The following is a 23,970-nucleotide window of genomic DNA, read 5'->3' on the forward strand; positions in this document are numbered from 1 at the left end:
GCATGTGTTTTGGCGTCGCTCCATCTGCCTATCGTTCAATTCATGCGGCACCCATTTTCCGATCTTCTGAATCTTTCCCATGGCACGTAGACGCATGGAAATGGCTGGTTGAGTAACACCCAATTGCTCGGCAAGCATTTTTTGCGATTGGGTATCGTCCTCATCCAAAAGAGCCTGCAGTTGATGGTCCTCAACCTTCCTGGGCCGATTTTCACGCTTCTTGTCGCTCAGGTAAAAATTTCCATCTTTGAACTGACAAAACCAATCTCTGCACGTGATTTTCGATAAAGCTCTGTCTCCATAAGCCTCCACAAGCATTCGATGTGCTTCGGCAGCCGATTTCTTCAAATTAAAGCAGAAAAGCAAAGCTTGCCGCATATGCTCTTTTTCTGGCACAAAAGTAGACATGATTACAAAAAAAAAAAAATATATGTTGTTGTATGAAATATCTGATGATGTGCACTGATTAATGTTGACAGACGTCAAAATCATAAAAAAAAACAATATGGCGTCGTCATGTTAACTTAATACGCTTGCTTACACCATCTATTAGCAAACAGCAGATTTAAGCTTATACACCTGGTACTTTTTGGAAAGACTGGACTTAAAATGTTGGGTTTGGCAAGTGTAATAAAACCCTAGATTACTAGGTATAGATGGGCTTTCATTTCGTCATAAAATAGATTTAAACATTAAGAACATATAATATATATACCACTAATTGTAATATATTTTTGACATTCACAATAGTATGAGGCAAGGAGAAGAATTTAGAAGGTACTTTCAGAGCCTTCTTAATTATTAAATAAATATTAATTTAATTATAATTATTAAATGTAATAAGAGATGATACCTGTAGGCCAAATTATGTAGATTTAATTATTAATAGTAACAGTAATATAGCTCAATTTAATCTGACAAGCATTTGGCTTTAATATAACTATCAGGCTTTGAAATGATAATCAATTTTTGAAAGAAATAATGTAAACAAGTATTTAGAAAGTTTTAAAGTTTTTGGTAAATTTGAACTGATAAGAATTTATCTGTATCACTTATGCATGTTGTATGAAATTTCATTCATTCAAAGTTATAAAATATTCTAACAAGGCATTTTGATAAGATTGAATTATAATACATAGAAGACATAGGAAAATTTCTTAAATATTAGAATGAGGAATAATTTATATACAGTGGTGCCTCGTACAACGTACTTAATCCGTTCCAGGTGCACGTCCGTTAAGTGAAACGTCCGTTATACGAAACGCATTTTCCCATAGAAATACATGTTAAAACATATAATTCGTTCCGCAGCATAAAATAACCGTACTGTACCATAAAAAATGAAAATGGAGCAGACACCAATTATGCCGGGTAGTCAGATGTTGTGAGGAGGAGGTGGAAGAACACTTTCTTTACACATTCATACAGATACAGACTTTTTACACATTGCAGCGGGTCTTTTTTTATTGTTTTTTAATCGGAGTCAGATTCAGGAGAGGCTACCGGAACTTGCAGGGTCAACTTCTCTTGTTCCATCCTTTGTTTTTTGCCCGCTGGCTTCTTGAAAAACATGACCAAGGTGGTCTGTTTCTCTTTCTTCTTTAACACCTGTCGGAAATGACGGACAAAGGTGTCATCGTAGAGATCATTGATCCTGTTGGCCTCAGCTCTGTTTGGATAATGAGTGTTGGTAAACTCCTGAACCTCTCCCCATTCGACAAGAAAGTTTTTGTCAACTTTCACTCCTGATGATTTCTTGCTTTGTTTCAATTGAAATCACCTTTCTGTTTTTTTAGAAGCCATGATGCATTATAAATGACTTAACTTGCCAGATTATATGATACGAATAATTCTTTATTAATTAAGATCACTAAACACTTCTACGAGCTACTCTCGCTCCGTTTGTTTTTTACAACCTCTTTTCGTCCCGCCACCTCGGCATCTACACAATTACATTTCGTTTATTTGAATCGTCAACATATATTACATTACATTTAATGTTTATTTAAATCATCAACATATATTACATTACATTTCTACTTCAGATATACTAATAATACATTCTAATAATACTAATATATCCTAAAAATAGCAGATTGTCATTGGCAACGGCAAAAGAGTGGAAACATCATTCGCACTTGTTCGAAGAAAGTCCATTGTTCGTCTCACGTAACTGCCGAACGGAAAGTCCGTTGTTCGCAGCAAGTCCGTTGCTCGAGTCACGTAACGGTCAAACAGAAAGTCCGTTATTCGCAGCATCCATTATTCGAGGCGTACGTTATACGAGGCATCACTGTATATATAAATGTTTTACATCACTATAATTAATGCACCTATGGTAAATATACACATCTGAATTATTTAGAAATAGGATTACTGATTAAATTATAATTTTTGTTTATGCTTTTTTGAGTTTGGGGTGGAGGTGTTGGGAGTTGAGCCACTCTCACCATATACATCACTACAATGCATTTACACACACAAATTTATAATATACATAACCTATTGATATTACTGATTAAATACTATATTTGGTTATGTTTATTAGATTTTGAGTAGGGAGAATGGGGTGGAACCGCCTCTACAGCATCATTAAGTTGCATTTTCAACTTTCTATCATAATTATAAGTTAATGAAATTTGATTTACAAGATTTAAGGACATGATGCAAAGGATCAAAAAAAAATTTAACTTGCTTTGTCACATAATACAAAACAAGTTAAATAAAAGCATGTAATAAAAAGAATGATATCAAACACAGTTATTAAAAAAAAACAATTATAACTTTCTACAACTTATAGTCACTTTTGACAATTACATTATTAAAGTTAGTTACTAAAAATTAAATATTGGATAAAGCTTAAGAAATATTGTGCAAAGAAAGATTCATATAAGATTTTCATCATTTTAAGTTAGTAAAATTAATAAAGATTATTATTTTTATAGTACAGTAGAACCTCCATTATCCAGATTTTCGATTATCCGGATTGTTCAAAATAAACAAATTTTACAAATTTGCTGATTTGCACTTGGCAAATTACGACACTGTTTATGTATGTGATGGAATGCATAACTTTTTTTGTTTCAACAACGTCTCACCCAGCATAGTGGTCGTAAACTCTTAAATATATTTTACGTAGTAATAAAAATATAACTTGACATACGTATTTATAAATAATTTATATTCAAATTACATCATTTCTATGACCAAGGGCGGCGTAAGGCATGGACGACCGCCTATGCCTCGCGGTCCGAAGGGCCTCACGTTTCAAAGTTTTATGCATTACTTAAAAGCCGTGAACACGACGAAAATGTTTTACTCATCATAAAATGATAAATAGTTTGTCAAATTTTTATTCATAAAAATGCAGTTTCAACTGCTTTTTATTTTATAAAATCCGTTTTCTTGCGCCACCAGAGGGCCTTTTAAACAATAGGTAGTCTGTTAGCGTTGGTCAGTAGTAGTCCAAATTCAATACGAACGTTTGTTTCTTGAAAATTTGATCACGATTTAAATACAGTATTTACTTTTAATATTACCGATATGTCATCGAAAAGAAAACGTGTTGTATTATCATTAAAAGACAAATTAAAGTATTTGTTTCGATTATCCGGATTTTTCCTTATCCGGACTATCTTCATCCCCAATTAGTCCGGATAATCGAGGTTCTACTGTATATATATTTTAAAATTTAGATAAACTTATTTTATAAACTTAAAACAATTTCCTAAAGTTAAATTTTTTGATTTAAGAAAAATTCTAATTTTACAAAACTATGTAAGTTTCTATATTTTGTCTTATAAGTTGACATCATAATTGAAAAACTAATGCTATCTATGAAACAATAAAATATTTATCTATCAAAATTTTCTACAAATATCAGATTTATAGAATTAATATTAAAATATCATATTTTAATAATAATGATCTTTAAAATTTTAAATACCTGCATCACTAGATATTAAGTTCACATTGTTAATAATCACCAGCATTATGTAATAAAACCATTTTCGTTGTTGATATATGCAAACAAACATGGTTCTTTAACATTCGGTATCTGAAAAATAAAGATTTATAAAAGTAAATATCTTTTTATACAGTATTTATTGCATCATTACTACATTACTATATTATTAAAGAAAAAATAATGGATTAATGTTTCTTGGCATTATTACAAAAAAAACTGCAAATAAAAGAAAATGAAAACAAAAGTGTATACAAAATTATTACTTTTCATTACATTATTTACAAAATGTCAGCTTATAAAATTATATTACTTCTCATTTCATTTTTCCACTTTTTCTTGTAAATACTTTAAGACTAATAAAGGAAACATCTGTGCAAATAATAAAAATATCAAATGGCATGACAGAAATAAATGTAATACACAACCGAAAAATTACACAATTGTCATCAATATTTTATTTAACAATTATAAATTGAGAAAGTATAAAAAAACAAAACTATTTTATTCAAAATATAATTATTGGATATATACTTGGTCTTGAATATTTTGCAAAGCCATTTAAATTTCTGAAAATGTAGAGATTTACACAAGAATAATTTCAAACATCTAATTGCAACAGCCAGAAGACACGAATAGTTAAGATGCCAGTCTATGACTCTGCAGGACCAAGATGAAATCTGGGTAAACCACCCCAGCAATTTTTTCTTGCCCAGTAAGTCCCAGATGATAAATTCTGTCCTTACCACCCAATTTCTTCTGTTATGAATGTGATTAAACCAACAATGGATATGAAAAAAAGATTCTCTTAATATGCACAGAACAGAAAAAAAACTGACATTTTGAAGTTCAATTTAAATTATATCTATGGATTTCAAATTATCTGGCTTTATATGCAATGGTCTGTTTTAATCAATCCACCAGAATAACTCAAAAAATATACATACTACAAAAAATTCACTGAACCAAAAATGTCAGACTTCAAGGGGGGGGGTCACAAGATACAACTATTGGTTTCATCACAGATGGCTCTAAAATCAGTGAAAATTGGACCAACTTCATTTTCTTAAATAGGAACCCCCATTTTTTATCACATAGTATGATTTTAAGTAAAAAAAACAAAAAACTTATCTAAAATATTTTTTCAAAAAATACACTGATCGAAAGTTATGAGCATTTATGTGATTGCCACACCGTTATGCACATCTGTGTTTATCTATAAAGTTCATTGAAAAAAAAAATACAGAAAAATGCTAAAAACTTATTAGGAAACTATTTGGTGGAATCATTATTTTTCTTCAAATAATGAACTAATACAAAAATTCACATCACAGTTTACTGAAACCATCAAGCTTGTGATAAAAGACATTGATATTGATTCCAAGAAATAATAATGGTTTCCTCATGATTATTTAAACATTTTCCTCCGTTTCTTCAATAAACTTGAGATATCCACAAATGTATGCACATATGATGTGGTGGCCACATAAAACTTTAAACTCAACTTCTGATCAGCATATCTTTCAAAAACAAATTCATCTAAAAGTTTGCTTGTTTTTTGATGTAGAATCATTATATGCAATAAAAAATGAGGTTTTCCATTTATGAAAGTAAATTTGACCACATTTTTACTGATTGTAGCATCATCTATGATGAAACTCGTAGCCCCATTTTTGTCTAATCATTTTTAGTTCAATGATTTTTTGTAAGATGTCTTTTTCAAATTATTCTAGTAGATTGATTAAAATGGATCACTATAACAATCTATTATTGTTTTTAAAAGTATATTAACCATTTCATAAAACTTAAGTATTTGTGATTCTTCAGACTTCATTTCCAACTTAATATTAGTAAACCACCAAAAACCAATTTGAAGAAACTTAAATAATTTTTTGGTAAAACATTTTTTAAATTTAGATAATATATCTGATGCATTTAGATTACTAGTGAAGCATTTGATGGCAAACTACAGTTTAATATCTCAAATTGTTGACGTAGGCCTAATCTATTTACTGTATTTAATGATAGCCATCTGGTTTGACATGGGTGCAACATTTTATCAGTTCAACATATACAAATTCTTGAAATACTTTCATTTCAGCTATTTATTTATTTTAAAAAGAACGTGCTCAGCAAAATAATAATTAATAACCTTGTCATTTCTTAAAATTTTATATAGGTTCGAGGCTCTTTTTAGAACTATTGTTGATCCTTTGCAATCTGCAATTTCTTTCATAAGGAAGGAAGAAAAAGCAGGTGTGTATAGGATACCATACAAAAACCCACAGCTGGAGATTAAGAAAGATTATATCGGCATTACAACAAGGAATTTGAGTGTAAGGCTAAAGGAGCACAAGTATAACATCAAAAAAATTTCAAACACGATGGTACTATCCCAGATGGCTCAGACACAAAGTTCGGTAGTTAAATGGAATGATGCGGACATTATCAAGCCAGTGAGATCCCCAACATTAGTGAAGACCGCCAAGAAAATAGATTTATAAGAGCAAATTAAAGGAGACTTGTAATAATGCGAGGGATGCAGAAGACCTTCCAATGGCCTGGAAGTTTATTGTTAAAAAAATCTGCCGGAAACTCATAATTTACACTTTAATTTCATTGTATTAGTTGATACTTATATTTAGTAGTATTTCTGAGTTTATTTTTATTTTATTCTTTGTTTTTATTATATTTTTTATACATTACTAGTATATTAGCTTCTTAATCTGTTGTCAGTTTTTTTTTTTTTTTTTTTTAAAATTTGAGTATTTGTATTCAATCTTGTGGAACAAAATCTTCCAATTGTCTGTTTTAAACCTGACAATGGCCTGTGAAATAGGTTGAAAACGTTTGTTTTAATTAAATTTTCTTGGCAACAATAAAGGTATTTGGTTATTAATTATTTATTTATAGTTATGACAAAAATAATTTTACACCTCTTCCACAAACTTCTACATTGTCAAGAATTTTAGTGTTTGTGTAAGAAGCTACCAAATTACAACTGACATTTACATCACATTTTAAAATGAATATATTTGGTACATTACCTTAAAATGTGTAGTCAAAGAATTACTAGCTCTTATCATATTACTATCATCAGCAGCAGCAGCAGCAAATGTTATTAAATTTTTTTATGTATGGAACTAATTTGATTGTATAAATTTCTTAACAACAATTTCTTTAACAGAAAGCAAAGCCAAGAAGCAGTCTTAGAGCTTGATTACAAAATCTGAGTTAAACTGACTTGCTTGTTCTAAAACTAAGAGTCAAAACTTAAAATTTCCAAATCAGAGTATCAAATATAAGACAAGGACCAAATCAGCCAGCTTTTCTCATGTGCAAATAAATCAATCTTATAAGACTGATCCTTCCCACTTCTAAACATACAGATCAAAAACAAAATTAGAAGCTCCAAATAAACAGAAAATTGTGTCCTTATTGCTAAGAACAAGTTAAAAGGAAGCCTATTAATTCATTCCTTACAGGGAAATATTAAGTCTTAGTTATGTTTGGCTCTTCTTGTAATCAGTGATAAGTTCTACCAAAGACTTTATAATATCTAATTGTTCGACTTCATTATTTTTATAGTAATACAATAGAAATCACATATTAGTAATATAGTCAAGCAACAAAAGAATAGGCACGAGTCAGTCTGAGCAGAAAGGGTTTATGTCAGATGAAAGAGGTGGAAAGAAACATGTAGGAATTGACAGATGGATCACAGTAATAAAATTTGCAAAAAAAAATTTAAATAAATAATTAATTATGATAAAAATAGTACAAGAACATTTTAAAAATGTAAAAAACAGAATAGCTGAAAGAGATCAGATCCAAGTGTCAACTTTCATGTCTCCTTCCATATCTTTCTTTTGACATAGATCCTTCTAGCTCAGGCTGACTCATGTCTACTCTTTTGCTATAATGAACTAGAAATTATCATCTTGATTTTTGCATTCATCATTTTTCTCTCATCGACTTGTTTCTAGAATGTTTAACACTTCTGTTGTTTTTTATACCATAAGAAGCTCTTAATGGTAAATTACTAGTATTGATATGTAAATGCATCATCCGTAATATCACTCCCACCAGTGGCTAAGTAGATAAAGCCAATGAACACGTAGTTAGTTTATCATGGGTTCGCACCTCACTAATGTGGGCTAGCCAGGTGGAATTTTCTAGGTTTTCTTTGTAACACCTAAACAGGGGCTAGTTTCCCTTAGAAAGCCCTCCCCTTCATGTTGCCATAAACAAACCATTCATAATATCACACTTAATTTCATTCAAAAAAGTTTTTCTTTGAATTAACATTACAGTGACATTCATGAAATCATCTAGCCTTTTGAAATTCTCACATAAGTAACTGAAACATCTTAAAACTCAGAATTTCACATTTTGATGCAAGAAAAACTTTGTCCATTAATGAATAGACAAAGTTTCACCATTATCATTTCACTTAATATTGTTATTTAATGTAATTGTAACAGCAATGTGTGACAAGTTGTCACAAAATGGAACAAAGTAGATTAGACCGAGCCCCTATTATAGTATCGATTGGCATATTTAAATTTAAAACATTTTGCACTATATAATTTTGCCTAAAAAGCATTTTTTAAAGTTGAGAGAACTCCTAATAATCAAATATTGATATAATTTGTTTTCAAAATTTTTTTGAACCCCTCACAATTAGCTTTTCACACCCTCTGTCTTAGGGCAGATGTTAATGAACTAATCTAAAAATGAAAACAAAGTGAAAAAAAGTTAAAAATTATAGTAATTTAAATGACACAGTTTATCATTTTTCAATTTTCACTTTAATTAATAATTTCGATTGTGTGACAAATAGTTAATTTTCTATTAAACCTTCTTCCAGTTTATTAATACAAAATTTGAAAAATTTAAGGGACAATTTAATTCCCATTTTTGTAACAGATTACATGATTTATTAATGAATAAACTGAATTTTTCCTCTTTATGGAAGTCACAGTTTTACACTGACAGATTACTAACAGGATAAATTATTTTTATATAATAAAACACCTTATTTTAAACCTTAATAATTTGACAATTCAAAACATTTTTTTCTAATTAACAATTTTAACTAATTAAAAATTTTAGTTTGCAAAATGTATTAGATAATCATTAAAATAAATAAAATGTCCTATAAATGTAGTGGAACAACTCATTGTTACAATAACATTGACATTAAATAAGAGTAACATCAAAGGATAAAGGTGAATTAAATGGAGAAAGCTTCTCTTATGCAATAAATGTCCTAGGTAACTTAAAAATGGTAAACTGAGATAAAATTGTTATTATTGACTAAAAAAAAATTATTAAAACAAGGTGAAAATGATATCTGAAACAAACCAGTTTTATTGGAAATTTTCTGCAGGTCAATTTTGATTGTCAGTGTTGAAAATAGACAGTCAACGTAAGAAAAATTGTCAATTTGTGCATCAAATGCAAGTAAGCATGAATCCAGAGACTACAATTTTTATTTCTTAGATAAAAATCTTACTACGGAAAACAAATACTTATCATGTTTTATCTGTTGTTTCACCAACTATTAAACTACACTTTGTGGATTTAATATCTTAAAAAATTGTCTGCTACAAAAAACCAGTTACACTTTTTTGTTCTATTACACTGTACATTTTTGGCTATTTCAGAATCAGAACAAATACTTTTAACTACAATACTTTTGACATATGTTTCATTAATCTTATGGGTAAACTATAAGATATAGAATCAGATAAGCAAATTTCAGCATGTTTTACATTATTAACCAATGTAATAGGTACTGTAGTAAATGTTATTTCTGAATCTAATCGATTTCCTTGGAATTTTTTTTATACAGCTTATTATTTTCGTATCTATTTAAAGACTGACTTCCTGAATTAACATTATATCCTTATTATAAACATAAAGCAAATTGGAAACCTTGCTGATTTTTTTAATCCAATTTTTATAAGTGTCATCTAATGCTTGCTGATTGCTATACTTACATACATAATTTCTTCCTTTCTTTTTTAATGGACTGTGAACTGTATTAGTATTATCAGAATCTGTAAGTGCTACTACCATCAAGTAAATTTAATTCACACTTCTAAAATAAACTTTTTAATTTAGGCCTGTCTTTTTCCATTAGTAATTTTGGACCAAACTGCTTAAGATTATCTGATTCTATATCTTTGGATACAGATACAAGCAATTCAAATCAATCATGCAAGTAGACAAGTATATTCCTGAATTAACATTTATATTATTTAAATAAGACATTGATCATATTTATCATGTTCAAGGTTAAAATACATTCAAATGAAATATGCTGATAATAGATCTCTTCATTATAACAAATTTTAAATGTATTTTAGTTAAGAAACTTTTATGTAAAAGATACATATGTATTCAAAAAGCTTGACATTTTCATAAAAAATCTGTGGTTGTGAATAATAAAAAAACTGAATTTATAGCTTTACCTATATAACCTGGCGACACTGGCCCAATTATTCCACAATCTGTAAATGCAGAATAAAATTTTTGACATATTCTAAATATAAAATGTAAAAATATTCCAGATTTGTATAATAAACATGTCTGCATATTTTGATGTCAGAAATAGAATAATAGAATTTAATGACATTAATAAAAGACTGCTGATCAATCAATATTTATTTCATTGTCATCACATGAATAAGATATAATATGCAGTTAAATCTGATTAATTCAAATTGTTGGATAATTCAAACCTATTCTTATTTGCCCTGAAATTTGTATTCAAATTAGTGCTTAAAAATAAATAAATAAATAGTAACTAACTTGAAGCTAGTATACCTTGTATTTCAGATATGATATTCAAAGAAAGTAGTACAGAGTCAACTGATTTACAGAGTAAGTATAAATAACATCTAACCAGTAGCCAAATTAATCAGGCAGAAATTATGCTACAAATTAATTAGAAATTATATGATTAGAACAACTAAAGGTAGACGTTAGGTGCCATCTCTTAACGAAAGTAGTAACTATAAATTTAATTTTAAACTTAGAATAGGCTGGAAGAAAAGAATCAGCCCAGAGTGGGAGTTGAACACGCAACCTCTGCTTACTGTGTGGTATGCTGACCAGTTGTGTCATCCAGACGTCTGAGCAATTCCTCCCTTCCAAATACATTTAAGCTTGATATAACAACCCATGGCACCACCAGGGAATGTATTCAACACTCACTGGCCTACTCCAATATGGCACTCAGACAGTTATCTCATTACCTGGCATGGTATATAGTTATTACTTTCATTAAGAGATGCTACCTAACATCTACCTCTAGTTGTTCTAATCGTGTAATTTCTAATTAATATTCATAGAATAAATATATTTTTGGATTCCCCAAACATGGAATGGATGAAATTGTCACATCTTTTTCATATTTTTGGTGCCATTTGCATCTATTTCAGGGATCCTGAAAATGGTTGGCATTGATCCCTGAAAGTTAATAAGACAATTGAGGAGTTCAATCAGCTTTTTATCACTTGCATAACTAAGAATATAAACACATTTGCAAAAAGTTTGTTCACACAATAATCACAGTGAGTTTGTGATTATAGTGAGATTTTCAACCACCCCAGAATTCTTAATATTATAAGTGTCATTCCTAACAGCTAGAGAAATTATGTTGAAAAAAGCAATCATTTATTTCTTAGCCTTACTTTCTAATTCCTGTTTTGATTTGAGAATTACATGATTGTTGAAATAAATAATTAATTAAAAGTATGAAAAAGTAATACTGTAAAAATAATCAAGTAAAAGTAGTTGTTGTTACAATACTGGTATGTACTGTACAGTGCTTTTTTTTCTTTAAAGAAAAGAAAAATTACTGTCAGTATGCATATGGTACATAGTAACTGAATTTACAGAACTGTTTTTATTGAGCACTGTCAGTACTACATACTGGCTATCACTATTTTTTATGTTATGTTATCTTCCAGTACAGTTTACTGGTGGACCAGCATACTCTGGCTGAAATATAGCCCTGGATATGCACGAAGTAGTAACAAAGCAGCAAATAAAACATTTTTTTCTTTTTTGCACTAGTCATATTTTAAAGAAAGTATCAACAAAAACTATGTAATGCTTAGTAATAGATAACTGTGCTGTCGATACTTTAAAATATTACACAGACTGTCAGATCATGCAATTCTTTGCATCTTTAATTTACAACTGACATTGTCTGCATTAATCCAGTGACTATAAATTTCAAAACCTATCTTAAAAAATTTTTTAATACACTCAATGCTGTTTGATAATTCATACTTCTTGATATTTATTGTAAACTAGCTTACCCGTCGCGCATTGCTGCGATCTCAGAAGAAACGAAATTCAAGCAAACTCGTTATAATAAAATTAAATTTACATTTTATCATTTTTATTGAAACTTATTATTATTATTCATTCTCATCGGGAAAACATTTCAAAGTGCCATTTCAATTCTATTTATTTATTGGAGTGTTTGTGGATACACGATATTTTTTGTTTTTTCTTCTGGTGTGTACACGAATAAATCAGAAGGTTTTCCGACGCGTGAGTTGTCCACATACAGTTGTCCATGTGAGAAGCACGATTTTTTTAAATTTAGCCTACATACTCGCAGAGACTGTTAGAAGTGCGATATTCCCCATTTTTATATATATATTTTAATCCTTTATAATTTTAATTATTTAATTGCTCCTTCCTCTCTTCCTTGGCAAGTTATGAAATTTCTGATAGTTGGATAATAAACCGTTTTATTGTAATTTGTCTTTTTAAATTACTTTGAGTCAATATTAAAATTTGGAAAAGGGGGATACCTAGATCGGTAAAATACGCGAATTTCTTCCTACAACTTCGGTTGTTGTTCGGGGTACAGTTAAGGTTTTAACGAAGTTCGAGCGAATACATAATTAGCAAAAAAAAGTTGAAATAAAGTGATTAAACAAAAATTATTACAAATATCGTAAATAACAGTTCACAAATGCATATATAGAGATATTTTTTGAAGGGGGGAAATGGTCTTCACAATTTGAAATTGATCGAACACACACTGCTCGAATGCTCGTGTAAACGTGTGCCATCTATCGTAGGATAAATGCCAGAAACCTTTGCGGGAGTGTATTAAAAAACTTCCCAAAGCTTCATGGCAATCGAGTTTCATGGCAATCAGATAAACAGTCTAGTAATGCATGAAGGACATACAGACAGACACACAGACATACATTCAATTTTATACATATAGATTAAATACTAAAAATCTTTTGGAGTGTCATTTTTTGACTGATCACCATACTTTCCCTCTGTTATATATAGCAGAGCCAGGAAAGTAATATGGAATATTGATAAACAATACAAACTTGAAAATCAAACTCTCTAATAACTAGAATTTTTTTAAATTTCTACTTTTGTTTAAATTTCTCTAAATTTTTGATTTAAAGTTTATCTTTTAATGATTATTGAATTTGCTTACAGTAAAACCCACATCGAAAACAGATTGACAATATTCATTTCTAACACAAAACATCTTCTAACTGTAACACTGCATTGAGTAATAACTGTCCACAAAAAACCTTTATATATCAGTGTTGTGTTTATTACAATATTTACAACTCGGACAACATCGTTCTAATGGTCAAGGGGAGACACCGCTTAGTCAGCACCTGAAGAAGACCCGGTGGAGGTTGAAAACATTAGTGGATATTGTAACAAACACAACACTGATATATAAAGGTTTTTTGTGAGTTAATATTCATTTCATGAATTGTAAACGAATTGCTTGTTCCATTACCTAAAGAAGCTTGACTGATGAAGCAAAAACATTTGCTTAAACAATTTTATAATTTGTTTACATCTCTCATTAAAGTTTTTATATTTTTTAGTAATTGACTCAATCGTTCATTTTATAATTGACTAGCAGACCCCGCCACGCATTGTTGTGGCTCAAAATGTATCTATTATAAATGTACTGTATAACACTTCCCGTGGGGGGGAAATTTTTCGAAAAATCCTTGTTAGTGTACATTCTGTTGATGTACCCTATTAAAACGCAATCAAAATCGCAAAAAAAAACGCATCTAAAATAGTATAAATAGAAGCAGAGTTCTTTATGGTAAGCCTTAATCCTAACCATCTCCCTTCAGTGGGGGGAATTTCGACGTGTATATTATATAAAAACACGTGCGTATTCGAATGCAGCGTTGTGTGAAAATTTCAAAGGAATCGGTAGGAACAAACGAACATTACACTTTTATTTATGTAGATAGATAGATGATGATCTGCTTTAGTTCATTTTCACAGAAAAGCGTAATGTCTCACAGAAAAGCAAACTTAGGGCGTCATACTCGTAGTGTCATCTGTTGGACATAAAAGCCTTAACCTAGATTATATCTTTTAATTTATATGAATGTTTAATGGAATAATATACAGCCTATGTCCACCTGAAGTTCCATTCTAAATATTGGTGAAAGAATTTTTGAAATTGGATGAGTAGTTTCGGAGATTACCCGCTACATCCAAACTTACAAGCATTACATCTTTATAATAATAGTATAGATTCAGAGTTTTTGGTGTGTACCTTTTACTACTACTACATAAACAAATGTAGGAATGAACAGCTAATATGCATTAGTTATGATTCATTCAGAAAAAAAGTGATCCTGTATTATCACTTTAAAGATCAAAACTAGGACAATCAGGACAATTTCTTAAAAAGTAGGATATTTCTGTGAGAAAAAAGTAGGATAAATATGAAACATTCTATTAATTGCAACTTCTATTATTTAAGTCAGCTATCTTATTTTCTGATTTATGTACTGTATAACATATTTTTGATCATATGTATCAATGCCTTATATACAAGTTCTATGTATATACTACAGTAATTTACATCAGTTATATTTGGAACATTTAAATATTTGACTATTTTGAAGAAAAACTTTCAGCATTAAAACAAATTCATCCAACTATACAAAGCTATATTAAAATCACTTCACCAGGCAATGTGCCTAATGTCACTACAGATTCAAGCCATGCTTTGGGCCAATTATTTTCTTCCAGAACTTTCTAAATTATTGAAATATTCATTTAATTATAATTACTAAATTTAGCAAGAAATGGCACCTAATGCCCACCTCTAATGCTAAATTAATTAATAACAGTAGTAATATGATTCAGCAATTGTTTGGCTTTAACAAATTTATCAATTAGAAATGAGTAAATAAAAATTTAAAAATTGCATTATTGGATTTACTATATATACACATATATATAAACGATATCTAAACAATATGAATTGATATAAATTAGCAAGAAATGATATCAAACAACCATAACAAATTACAATTCATCTGAAATCATTTACTTTGTATTAAACAGTAAAAATAAATATACAGTAGACCCTCAATTTAATGAACTTCGAATTTAACGGACAAAAAATTTCTTTCCTAATGGAAAAATTTAGAATCTTTTTTAATTTGCAAATAAAGCACACAAAGTCGAGCTAACGAGTATAAATTATTCAATGTATATTATAATATTTCATTCATACTTTTACATATACATTATAACAACATTTTAATACATCCTGTACATCGTAAGTTCCTTATTACGTTTTTAAAATACGTTCGATTTAACAAACTTTCCTCAACAGCAGACACCACTACCCCAATTAGTCCATTAAATTGACAGCCTACCGAATATTGTCAAATGGTTTTATATTTTCACATTTTTAAATTATGAATACATAATACCAACATATATCAATTCATATTTCAAAATGATATTTTTACTATAATATACACTGTAATAGGTTCAAAGATAAGATATTTGAGAAATGCCAATTCTCTTAGATATAATACAGATATCTAAAGTATACTAGAGAAAATGCAATAGCAGATTGTAATAGAAAAAAGAATATTGTATTAGCTTAATGTTTTCAATGGTAAATAGCTGTATTCACTAATTATGATTTTGCCGTTTGAAACTAACCATACGAGGACTCGATTAGTTCCAAACAGCAAAATCACAATTGGCAAATACAGCCATTTACCATTGAAAACAAGAAAAAAAAAAACCTTCTAAATTTCTATTTTTTCTCTCCTGTAATACAAATTTTGGTTTTTAAGTATAATAAATTAAATTACAAAAATAACTAAATAATCATCTACCAAGGACTTTGCATAAAACTAATAATTAAATATTGCATTAATTAACATACGTTATATATATATATATATAAACATAAAACACTATTTGTGTGTGTGTAAAATGCCATTCCTATTGATACAGAAAATAGAAAGTTAGCTGTTTTCTGAAAACTACTGTGACGTCACACTTAAATTCATACATACATTTATAATCGAATTATCACACTTACATTACCTAAATAATATTTAAGGTCAGCTTTATTTCTAAATATAACCCCAAAATGGTAATATATATAGGACAGATTACTTATGAATAAGGTTTAATTACCTACCTTATATTGCAATTGTTCAACTTTCCTTTTGCTTTTGATATTTTTCGGTTTACATCTTTAAAGCTTTGAAACGACTTTTGCTTCTTAATGGCTACTTTCTATATTACTAAACACTTTTAATTTCTACACATGAATAAAAAAGAAGTACTGTGCATATCCAAACACTCCACGGAAGCACGCGCGACGCCTTCCGGTGAGAATACACAGAAATAAGTCTCGTCCAATCGGAGACGTGAAGAATATTACGATTTTCCCGATGATGTCATTTGTTTGAATAATTAATTGGCTTTCAATAAATTAATTTCGTAAATTATATCGAACTCAAACTGGATTTAAACTAATTTTAAAAATTGTATTATTTGAAACGTTTAACTGTAATATAAATATATTAGTCTTTTTTTTAATGCTATTTGATTTTTAATATGAGAGATAGAACCTGGTCCTTGCGCTGTCAATAGTTCCAATGATACGATACTGGCGTAATAAATCTTTCTGCCACTTCGAGCGCTTCAATCGCTTCAAGGCGTAAGTTTGGCTTGAGCATAAAGAGAGTCATCTGTAAACATTCAAAATTCTTTTAATATATGAAATTATCTCGTTTTTAACTCAGATATTGCTTTTGTCTTTTTTATAAAACTGCTTACAAATACACCAAGATCCCACTTAACGCAGAGAATGCGTTCCTAGACGACAAAGCGCTAAACGAATCAGCTTAAACGAAGTCATTTTAACATAGAGTATATATGGAAAGGGAAACACGCGACCAAAAATGAATAAATTTTACTTTAAGTTATTTTTATATTAATTCGCATAATAATATATGTTAAATAACACGTAAACATGTGCACACAGAAATGTAAAGTTCATTTTTTGTGATGAATGTTATGGCTTTTCTAAAATACTTCTTTCTTGCGATAAAGTCGTGTCGTTTCATTTGTTGCTTTCTTTTTCTTTCCTTAAGCAAATGTCGATAGCAAGAGATCGCATCCAAAACGCCTCGCTTTTTTTTGTGCAAAACGCTTGCTTTTGCACTCCTTTCAAAAATTTGAATAATTCGCTACAATTTGATCAACAATTTCGGTTATCGTTACCAAACTTTCACTAAAGAAATCTGTAGAGAAATTCTTTGGATTCTTCGTTTTCAGAATCTCTATTTTCCAGTTCTACACGAATTACTTGTTCTGCCAGTTCTTGAAGGTTGTCGTTGGTAAGGCCCTCACCAGAAACCTGCAGTAATACCTCAATATCCTGCTCGTCTATATCTCCTAGTCCTGCTATATCGATTAGGTTAACAATTTGGTCAATCTAACGATATAGTGATAGGTTCTTCTCTTTGCGAATCCTTTCAAATTCCGAACACAAGAAAATGACTGAAGCAAAATTTAAAAAAGGAAAAAAATTATAAAATTAATTAAAAATTTGATTTTTTTTAATTCAGATTTTTACGTAATTCGAACATTGTTGACGCGTCTTTTAACGTTTGTTCGAAATTCGTCACGCATGATGATTCGCAGTTCGATTGTGTTTGTGATCGGACGTGCTTTTGTTGTGCTCTTGGATTGCGTTGTTTTTTTTTTTTTTTGCGGTTTGCCGATTTTTGCAGAGAAGATTCAAGATTTTTCAAGTAATTCTTAGTCCATATTGACTCTAGACGTAAAAATTTATTTAATATTACTTGGAGAATCGGTCCCAGAAGACATCTCGGCACATCGTTCGATGGTCGACCGTTTGCGCTTCGGATTCAAATCTTTTAGATTTAAAAAGGCAGCTGCGGTGAGCATTTTGCTTTTCTCGGAAGAATTTAGACATTGATCAACTAATTGCAAATTTTCTTTTTTTCAGAATGAAGATGTTTGCGTGGCTTCGCCGGAGGTTCCGACGAAAGAATGCGGTGGCACCGGAGGGAGTGGGTTCCTCCGACGGCTCCGATGAGACATTCGAGGACCGTGGGCTCGACTGGGTCTCTGTCGAATCGATTAGTTCGGTGTCGTTTGAGGCCGTCGAACGAGAGGCAGCGGGTGGTGACGACCTTCCCCCAGTGCGTGTAGCGTGGGATTCTCCCGGAGGCGGGAGAGTTCTGAGTCCATTCCACTTGGCCAAGGTCGTCATGGATCAGCCGACCCTAGGCCTTGTTAAGGAAGGCATAGGGAGTGACGAGTCCTCTTGGAGTTCGTCTATTTTCGCGAGGTATACGTCTTTGTCCGCGACCACGTCGCCATCGTCTTTCGGAAGTCGGAACGGGGAAGATTCGGAGGAGAGCGCCGCCGAAGTCGAGGAACCGCGGTTTTGTTGCTGTGGAAGGCTGCGGTTCCCTTGGCCTACGCAGTGATCCTCTTCGATTTTCCCCAACTCGTCCTTTGCACCCGGATGAGACATTCTGACCGGATTTGACACTTTTCACCCGGACATGACACCTTTACTCGGACGTGGCATTCTCTTACCCGGATGTTCTCACCTAACGGACTTGTCTCCCAAACGTGACACTCGATCGACGACAATGGATTTGACTTTCGATTGTGACCACCCGGACGCGACATTCGGCCGAGCTTTCTACCCAAACAGCTGTTATGAGGATTGAGCTTCCTGTTAGGTTAGGCTAGGCTAGGCTAGGTCAGGTCCTTCGCTCTTCTCATAACACTGTTCGGGAAGAAAGACTGTCTGATAAAGCTAATAATATTGACCTTAGGTAATAAATGAATGAACTCGTTTTCTCACTGTTTTTGTTTTCTGCAGGAACATTTGGGAGGGAGAAGAATCTCCCTCCCCAACTTTACCACGAAGAGGACGAAGTGGCCATTTATCATACGAGTGAATATTTTCCGAAATCTCCGATGTTAAGAACTCATATCGTAATTTACTGTTTTTCTGTTTATAGACACGCCGAAGATGTTCTTCGATCACACACATAAACACAACATTACTGTACACAAAGATATATACACCGTTTAACCTTTACTCGAATTCTCGCGCTCACACACTTACACGTCAAACCCGTCGTTCTCTGTAATTCGACACAATGAAACAACCCGAACACTCGCTTTCCACAAATCCAACCCCTGGGTCCTTGTCCCGGGAAGTGGAAACGCCAATTTTAAAGATTAAAACGCTTTAAATTGACGGTCGAAGAGGCTCTGGTAATCACATCTTACATGGATTAAATGGAATTTCACACATTAGCATCAATAATCGTATTGTGATGAATTTTTCTGTTAAATCTCTGGAAATTTACTTATGGTAAGAAATTATCTGCGCTCGTATTTCAGTATTGCTAACTTTTACATAAGATCATTAATTAAAGATCTTGGTGCTGATCGTATATTTCATCACACTTGCAATATGGCAGATGGTGATTTTTTTTTTTGTTTTGTTTTGTTTACGGAGGGCACGAATATGGAGGTTTATGGAGGTTTATGGAGGATCGTTTTAATCTTACCCATGCTTGGTTTCTGAAGATCCACAATTTGGGCTGCTAGGCTGTCTTGACACATAAGGTACAGATTCTTGAACAGTTCATATCAGATCTCAGAGAGGTAGACTGAAGTACTAACCGCTCAAATATCCGGCTGTCACCTTCTTATAGTGACACTTCCATATAAACAGTTTCTTATAGACCAGTGTTTCTCAACGGGGCGCGTTATCGCCCCCATGTGGGCGTTTCTCCATGTTGAGGGGGCGATTAGTAACAATTTATATTTTGGGAGGCGAAAAACAATTTTCTGGGCGATATAGTAAAACATTATATTAAGAATAATTAGATATTTTATTCGTTATATCGTACAATAATTAAACAAATAACATTATACTAGTCACTAGTCTATTCAATGCAGTACGAATTTGACGTTAGCCTTGTCCCTCGGCATCGGAATTTTGTAGTGAAGGGGGCGATACTACGTTGAAGGGGGCTACGATTTGTTAGAGGTTGAGAAACACTGTTATAGACACTTGCACATAAATTGTTTTTAGTTGGCCTGCAATGTAACATATTTCTTACATAATACGTATATTATTTCGGTGAGAAATTGCTATTCGATGTATACCATTTTGTTCACGACGCGTTTTTGGATTTAATGCCAATTATTTGTAACACGACTGGCAGGCTGCCGGATTTCAACGAACTTCGGTAAAATTTATACATATAACACATAGGAAAGATGGATGGGAGGCAGAGAATGTCTCGCTTGGAATGAGTTTGTGCCGGTTCCTATAGGCGTGCATGCAAGTTTTAGAATACAGTACATTCGACAGTCAAACTAAGAGAATGCCAAAGGAAATGTTTGCAAAGTTACGATCTAAAATTCATCTTCATCGTTTTATAAATTTGTCTCTGAATCTATTTGCTACTCATGCTTGAATAAATAAATTTATTCTGAAGTATGTTTTTGTGAATTTTATTTATTTACAAATCTATAGAAGTGTATTTTCAAATCAGTTATTATTATTCAAACCTTGCAAATATTTTTACATTGTGTAGCAATTTGATTCAAAATTTCAGTCAACTTTATACTGAAATTTTTTGCAACTAGTGTTCTATGTGTAAAAAAGAAGAAAAAAATATTAGTTATTATTATGGATGAATCTTCATTCAAGATAACGGTGATAAAAGTTTTATACTTCTTTATCATTGATGCTGCACTGTCAATACTTATACCACAAATCTTTCAACGAAAGGCTGTGGTCATTAAGATAATAATCGAAATGAAAATATCCTGGCTAGTAGTTGTAGTTTGAGGCTCTTTACAAAACAGAAACTGTTCGATGATATCTCTATCATTAAAAAATCTGTCAAACCGAAGGAGTTAAAGTCCATTGTGGAGCTGATCGAATTCACAATTGGCTTGGAAAATTCACAATAATTCCATCGGCTGCAACAATAATTAACGTATATTGTTTTGTAAGAGAAGAAAAAACGTTAGCATTGTCCTAACATTCCATAAAAGATCATGGAGAGAAGAGACGAAAGAATTTCGGCAAGTTATCGAATTTTTTTTAGCAATTCTAAACAAATTATATTGATCGATAGTTTTACGACTTTGTCGACGATTGTACGGGCCAGTAGCGCGTTATCCTACGGGCAAAAAGGGCAACTTTTTCGGGTCTCTACCAACAGAGATCTCCAAACCAATCTTATATAAGAAAATGTATGCACAGAAGAAAAATGTCTGAAGTCAACACTGTACGTGGGGTCCACTAATTCAAATTTACTTGGGTTTACCATAAAACTATCACGCGCTACTGGTACAGGCCCAGTATGATATGCTCCAGTAAGATTATTTTAAAATATTCATATTATATTCATTGAAATTTTATTTATTTTGATTCATATCACTTGTAATTCTTTCTGAAATATTTTTGAAACAAATCGAACTTAAAAATAGTTATAATTTATGTTCAGTTCTTACATTAATTAGCTTTTCTTCTTTTGATTCAACGTCCATTGGACATTAACAGGGTACAGTACTTTTCTGTGGCCACAATGAGGTTAACGCCTCACTTCTCTCAAATGAAATTCACTTATTAACTTTGTTTCATGGCGGATTTTTTGTGATATATGATTTTTATAATATAATGCTATTGTATTTTTCTTTATGAATAATTGCAAAATATTAGAAATTAATATTTGTAAATAGAAAAGAATCATTTCTTTTGATGCTCGAAAATTATTTTGTGGGTTTTTAAGTCTTTTTTTTCTTGTATTTTTTAGTTAAAATGGACCCACTAACCGTAGAAATAGACGAAGGACAACCGTATCTAAAGTGCAAAAGTCAGTGCCTGGATTATTAACCTTAAGCTTGGAGGTAGACAACTCGAAATATATAAGTGAATAACGATTAAATATACCACGATAATTAGCTTTGTTTCTCTGTCAGAGCTATCTGCGATCATTGTAAATGCCACGAAATTCGTCTAGATGGCGCGTTTAACGCCCGAGTTTGTATAGGACTTGAGGATCGACTCGAACAAAACGGAGTACAAGATAAATGAACTGCCGTAGAGGAAGAATAATCGTTGGTACCACAAGCTTAGCTCCAAAGTAAAAAATTACGGTACAAAGGCAATTCAATCGAAGTTACAGACTTGTCATCTCTATTGGTTTTCGTATTTTCAGATCTAATAGTACTTCGTGCGGATTCCTTCCGGAAAAGTGCCTAAATCTGGAACTCCCGGTGAAAAATATTGTTTAAACACAACTAATTACACAACTTCCCGATCAAGACTTTTCTATGAAATTCTGTTACGTTGCCCGCGCTAACTTCGTAGGCAACGAAGGCTTCGTTCAAAAGTTAACGACATTGCAACACCTGTTACCAACAGAAGTTTACTTTAACTTGCTTCGAGTGTCATCAAATTGTCACCACCGACGGTGTTATTTATGGCAACAAACTTTGGCATAGTCAATGTTTCTGTTGCAGCACGAGTCAGGTGTGTTTGGAGGGACGGCGATTCGCACCCAAAGACGATAAACTGATTGTGTCCAATGCTTCGGAAATTTGTTTGCAAACAGATGCAGCGGCTGCAACAGACCAGTTATCGGTTACCTTTATTTAATTGTTCTATACTTGCAACAGAATTAAATTTATTTACTCCGTTTTTTTTTATATTTATAGGCATTAATGGAACGCGCTATACATCTTTCGAAGGCCGAAATTGGCATAACGATTGCTTCTTGTATGCCATGTGCAAAGCATCGCTAGTGAAAAAAACCTTTTCACAGACGGAACGGATATTTTGTATCCGGGATCCAAAAAAACCGAAAATAACGATTTGATACGTTATACATTAAATTCGCATAACAAAATCGAAATGAATTATTTCGATAGAACTAAAATAATAATAATAAAATTTAAAATCGCAGTATTATCAATTTTGTATTTTAGTTTAACACCACGCAGACGATATTAATATTTTTGTATTTACGTGTTACCGTATTATGTACCGTGTTACGTACGGTACATAACAAGTCGGAAAAGTAAAAAGACCAAACATTTAAAAATTGCTGCAACTGATGTTATATCAATTGCAGCAAATTATAAATGTTTGGTCTTTTTACTTTTCCGACGTGTTATGTACCGTACGTAACACGGGAAAGTATTGGAACAGTCTCGAATTTGACTCCCCGTTTTCTTTTTTGCAAATCTTGATGGTTATTTGGGTTCAAAAGATTTCCTGAACCCAAAAAAAAGTATTAAAAAAGGGGGAAATTTAGTGGTTGCGTGAGTGCTGGTGTCTATTTCGTTATTATCTCAGAATAGGATAACGATTAAGAAACGAAATTTGGCATGATATATTTGTATAAAGGGCATTAATGCTATTAAATTTTGATGGTTAAAGGTCAAGGGGGTTATGTGTCGTATCTCAGTGGAATCGGAATTAATGAAGATTGTACTCGTTATTAGCATGGTTACTGGATGATTTTTGTTTTGCGTATTAGCACATTCTCAATAGAACGTAACAATGAATTATGTAAGCTAGCATCTCTTCTGCATGCTCTTTAAGTAGAAACTGCAAC

General features: G+C 31.7%; 1 protein-coding gene and 1 long non-coding RNA gene across 2 annotated transcripts in view; one reads left to right on the plus strand and one right to left on the minus strand.

The window, feature by feature from the left end:
- The window catches only part of LOC111642410 (protein lev-9-like), a 44,857-nt gene extending 28,136 nt beyond the window's left edge, over positions 1-16,721 (minus strand). Inside the window, exons 1-2 of the mRNA XM_023388756.1 lie at positions 16,464-16,721; positions 3,947-4,057 (exon numbers count right to left, since the gene is read on the minus strand). Of these exons, the coding sequence (XP_023244524.1) occupies positions 3,947-4,037 (91 nt within the window). The 5' untranslated portion in view covers positions 4,038-4,057; positions 16,464-16,721. The remainder of the gene's footprint in view (positions 1-3,946; positions 4,058-16,463) is intronic.
- Positions 16,722-22,090: 5,369 nt separating this feature from the next.
- Positions 22,091-23,309, plus strand: LOC111642407. Its single transcript, XR_002759545.1, has 4 exons — positions 22,091-22,258; positions 22,331-22,494; positions 22,570-22,994; positions 23,069-23,309. It is a non-coding gene; the product is annotated as an uncharacterized LOC111642407 (long non-coding RNA).
- The last annotated feature ends 661 nt before the right edge of the window (positions 23,310-23,970 follow it).

Source organism: Centruroides sculpturatus, unplaced genomic scaffold (genome assembly GCF_000671375.1).
Source record: "Centruroides sculpturatus isolate CEXI.00-Female unplaced genomic scaffold, Cexi_2.0 scaffold1624, whole genome shotgun sequence".
Taxonomy (NCBI): Eukaryota; Metazoa; Arthropoda; class Arachnida; order Scorpiones; family Buthidae; genus Centruroides; species Centruroides sculpturatus.